This window comes from Teleopsis dalmanni, chromosome 1 (assembly GCF_002237135.1).
Source record: "Teleopsis dalmanni isolate 2A chromosome 1, ASM223713v2, whole genome shotgun sequence".
NCBI lineage: Eukaryota > Metazoa > Arthropoda > Insecta > Diptera > Diopsidae > Teleopsis > Teleopsis dalmanni.
Window position 1 is genome coordinate 66,689,012 of NC_051846.1, and position 2,599 is coordinate 66,691,610.

Consider the following 2,599-nt stretch of genomic DNA (forward strand, 5'->3'; position numbering starts at 1 on the left):
AGGCGCCTGAAAAGAGTACTGGGTCAGACCGAAATTTAATAACGGGCGCTCATATCATTTAAGTAAGTAAGTTATATATATTATAAAAAGCACTATTCCATCTAGACATACTATTTCAAAGACAAAATAACTAATCAGAAAATATTATTCATTTTTATTTTTAATTATTTTAATGAATTAAATTTTGGAACGAAACAAACCATGCCTTTTTATTCAATATCAATAAAATATGAAGTAATTTTCTAAAAACAAAAAAAAAAATTTAATTGCTATAACCACTATGTGAAACTAAATTAAATTTGGTAAAAATACGGAGAGACTCTTCCGCAGTATAAGGAGGGGATCTTTATAAATAATGGAAGAATCTAGCATTAAAAGTGCAAACAGTAAGAGCAGCAATAAGCCCTCAGCTAATCGCAGCAGCGCAACAAGTCAAAAAGGAGATGGACTTCAGTATGCAGGTACTGGTACTGCCATCACACTTGGACTAACACAAACTTGCGCCAGCAATGACTATGTAGTGAGACTGGAGAAGGACTTCAATTTATTGCAGGAGGCATTTCTAGAGCTTTGCACTCAACTGATACGCATACAAATCAGAGTTCGTCAGATTACAAGTGCTCGACCAACTGAATTGCGTTCGCTATTAGAAGATTTGGAAAAAGCGGCATTTCAATCTGCTAAAGAAATGAATGGTGATGATGAATTACCGAATCTTATGTCTGACGCTGTAACCTTGGGTTCTATACAAGAAAAGCAACACCGATTTATTGAGGAATTACACAATAAATTTAGTATAGATGAATATAATTGTCTTCAAATGGAAAAATACAATCCCAATGACCCCAGAGGAAGTAAGGAAAGTAAACATAGTAATAATGACGATGGTGGTACTAGTGAAAAAAGTGGAAGCAATGGAAGCATGGAAAAAAAGCGATCAAGATCAAGAAACTAAAAGAAGCAGTCGTAAGCCCAATACGTGAAGATGCAGATCCCATTAATTCGTGATCACCTGTTAATAGTTACCAAAAACAATATGATGTAAAGGACCCTCCGAATATACTCAACGAATTTTCAATAAATGCAGTGAAGATTTATGCATATTCGTACGAAGTGCATAGTAACCCCGTATTTTTACCTGATAAAGTAAACAGAAATTCTGTAATAAAGAATATTGTTTAATATTTAAGGTAAGTGAGAGTCACTTCAACCAAAACCAAACGATTAACTTTGTACGATACATATTTCATTGCATCGAAATATATATCAATTTTGACATATACGTTTAAATAACAAAATCTTAAATCTTCTATATTTATTTAATTTCTATGGGTTTTTTTTTTTGGAAAATGCATCGAAAACTACATCGTAAAACTTTTTAAAATTAACTGAATTATCATAGGCTCATAACACCTGTAATGCAGAATGAAAGTGAGAAAGATGCACAAAGTCAAAAATCAGCTCCGTCTGGAGAAAAGACACCATCTCAAAAACAGAGTTCAAGTTCGATAGGGAAAAAAACACCATCCCAACAACAAAGTTCAAGTTCGATTGGGAAAAAGACACCATCACCTAAACAACAAAGTTCAAGTTCGATTGGTAAAAAAACACCATCCCAACAACAAAGTTCAAGTTCAATTGGAAAAAAAACATCATTCCAGCAAGAAAGTTTCAATTCGGTAGGAGAAAGAACTTTAGCCCAACAACAACAATATACAAAGCAATTAGAAGAGCAACTTTATAATATGCAACAATCACATATTGCACTTATAGTTCAATATAATCGGGTCCTCTGCAGAGTGCGACAAATTGTTAATGCCACTCCATTGGAACGTTGCAAACTGGTTGATGATTTGAAATCAATAGCGTTTTCGGTTAAGTCAAATACATCAATTACTGATGAAATCCCCAGCATTCGCAGTGAAGCATGTTCCTTTGGTACTATAAATCGTAAGTGTGATATGATGTTTGCAACACTCCGTTCTTTAGTAGGTGAATTTAACGATGCCTACACTAGGCATGCTGCCTGCTTTGGGTTTGAGTTTGAGGAGGGTGAGGAAGGTGAAGAGTGCGAGGAGGAAGGTGATTATTTAAATTCAGACTCCCAAACAGTTATTGTATCAAAGGAACAAAGTAATCAGTCTAAGAACTCAAAGTTACAGAACGATTTGTCACAGGAACCAGAATCGAATTTATCAAAAACAGCAAGCAAAGCGAGCAAAAACTCAAAGGTATTAAAAGAAATGAGCTATAATGATAGTGCGTCTGCATCTAAACAATCAAAACACTCAAACGAGGAGAGTCTATCCAAAAACAGGACGAGCTCTAATAGTAACCACTCAAGACTTTCAAAGTCCACGAGTAAGGGTTCAAAAAAATGAGATCAAATAGTAGTCCGCAAATATTAATAGGTTAATGAATTACGTATAACACCAATTTATATATATATACATATGTGTTTATATACAATTATTTATGCACAAATGAATGTGACACATTTGTGATAATAATATAGTCAAGTTTACTTTTGTTAAATAAAATTGCACAGAAAAAGTTAAGGAAAATTGTATAATGACAGTAGCAATGAAAATTCAAAATT

The 2,599-nt window shown here is 33.6% G+C and overlaps 2 protein-coding genes across 2 annotated transcripts; both read left to right on the forward strand.

Moving 5' to 3' along the window:
• Positions 1-273: 273 nt before the first annotated feature.
• On the forward strand, positions 274-967 carry LOC119672549. The gene has a single exon (XM_038083619.1). It carries the CDS (start codon positions 356-358, stop codon positions 953-955), a length of 600 nt encoding a protein of 199 aa, XP_037939547.1. The 5' UTR covers positions 274-355; the 3' UTR covers positions 956-967.
• Positions 968-1,093: 126 nt separating this feature from the next.
• On the forward strand, positions 1,094-2,599 carry LOC119672548. The gene is made up of 2 exons (XM_038083618.1): positions 1,094-1,190; positions 1,403-2,599. Exon 2 carries the CDS (start codon positions 1,419-1,421, stop codon positions 2,379-2,381), a length of 963 nt encoding a protein of 320 aa, XP_037939546.1. The 5' UTR covers positions 1,094-1,190; positions 1,403-1,418; the 3' UTR covers positions 2,382-2,599.

What these genes read in the sequence shown, in the direction of transcription:
- LOC119672549 (XM_038083619.1), top strand. Translation starts at nt 356, where the DNA reads ATGGAAGAATCTAGCATTAAAAGTGCAAACAGTAAGAGCAGCAATAAG.
- LOC119672548 (XM_038083618.1), top strand. Translation starts at nt 1,419, where the DNA reads ATGCAGAATGAAAGTGAGAAAGATGCACAAAGTCAAAAATCAGCTCCG.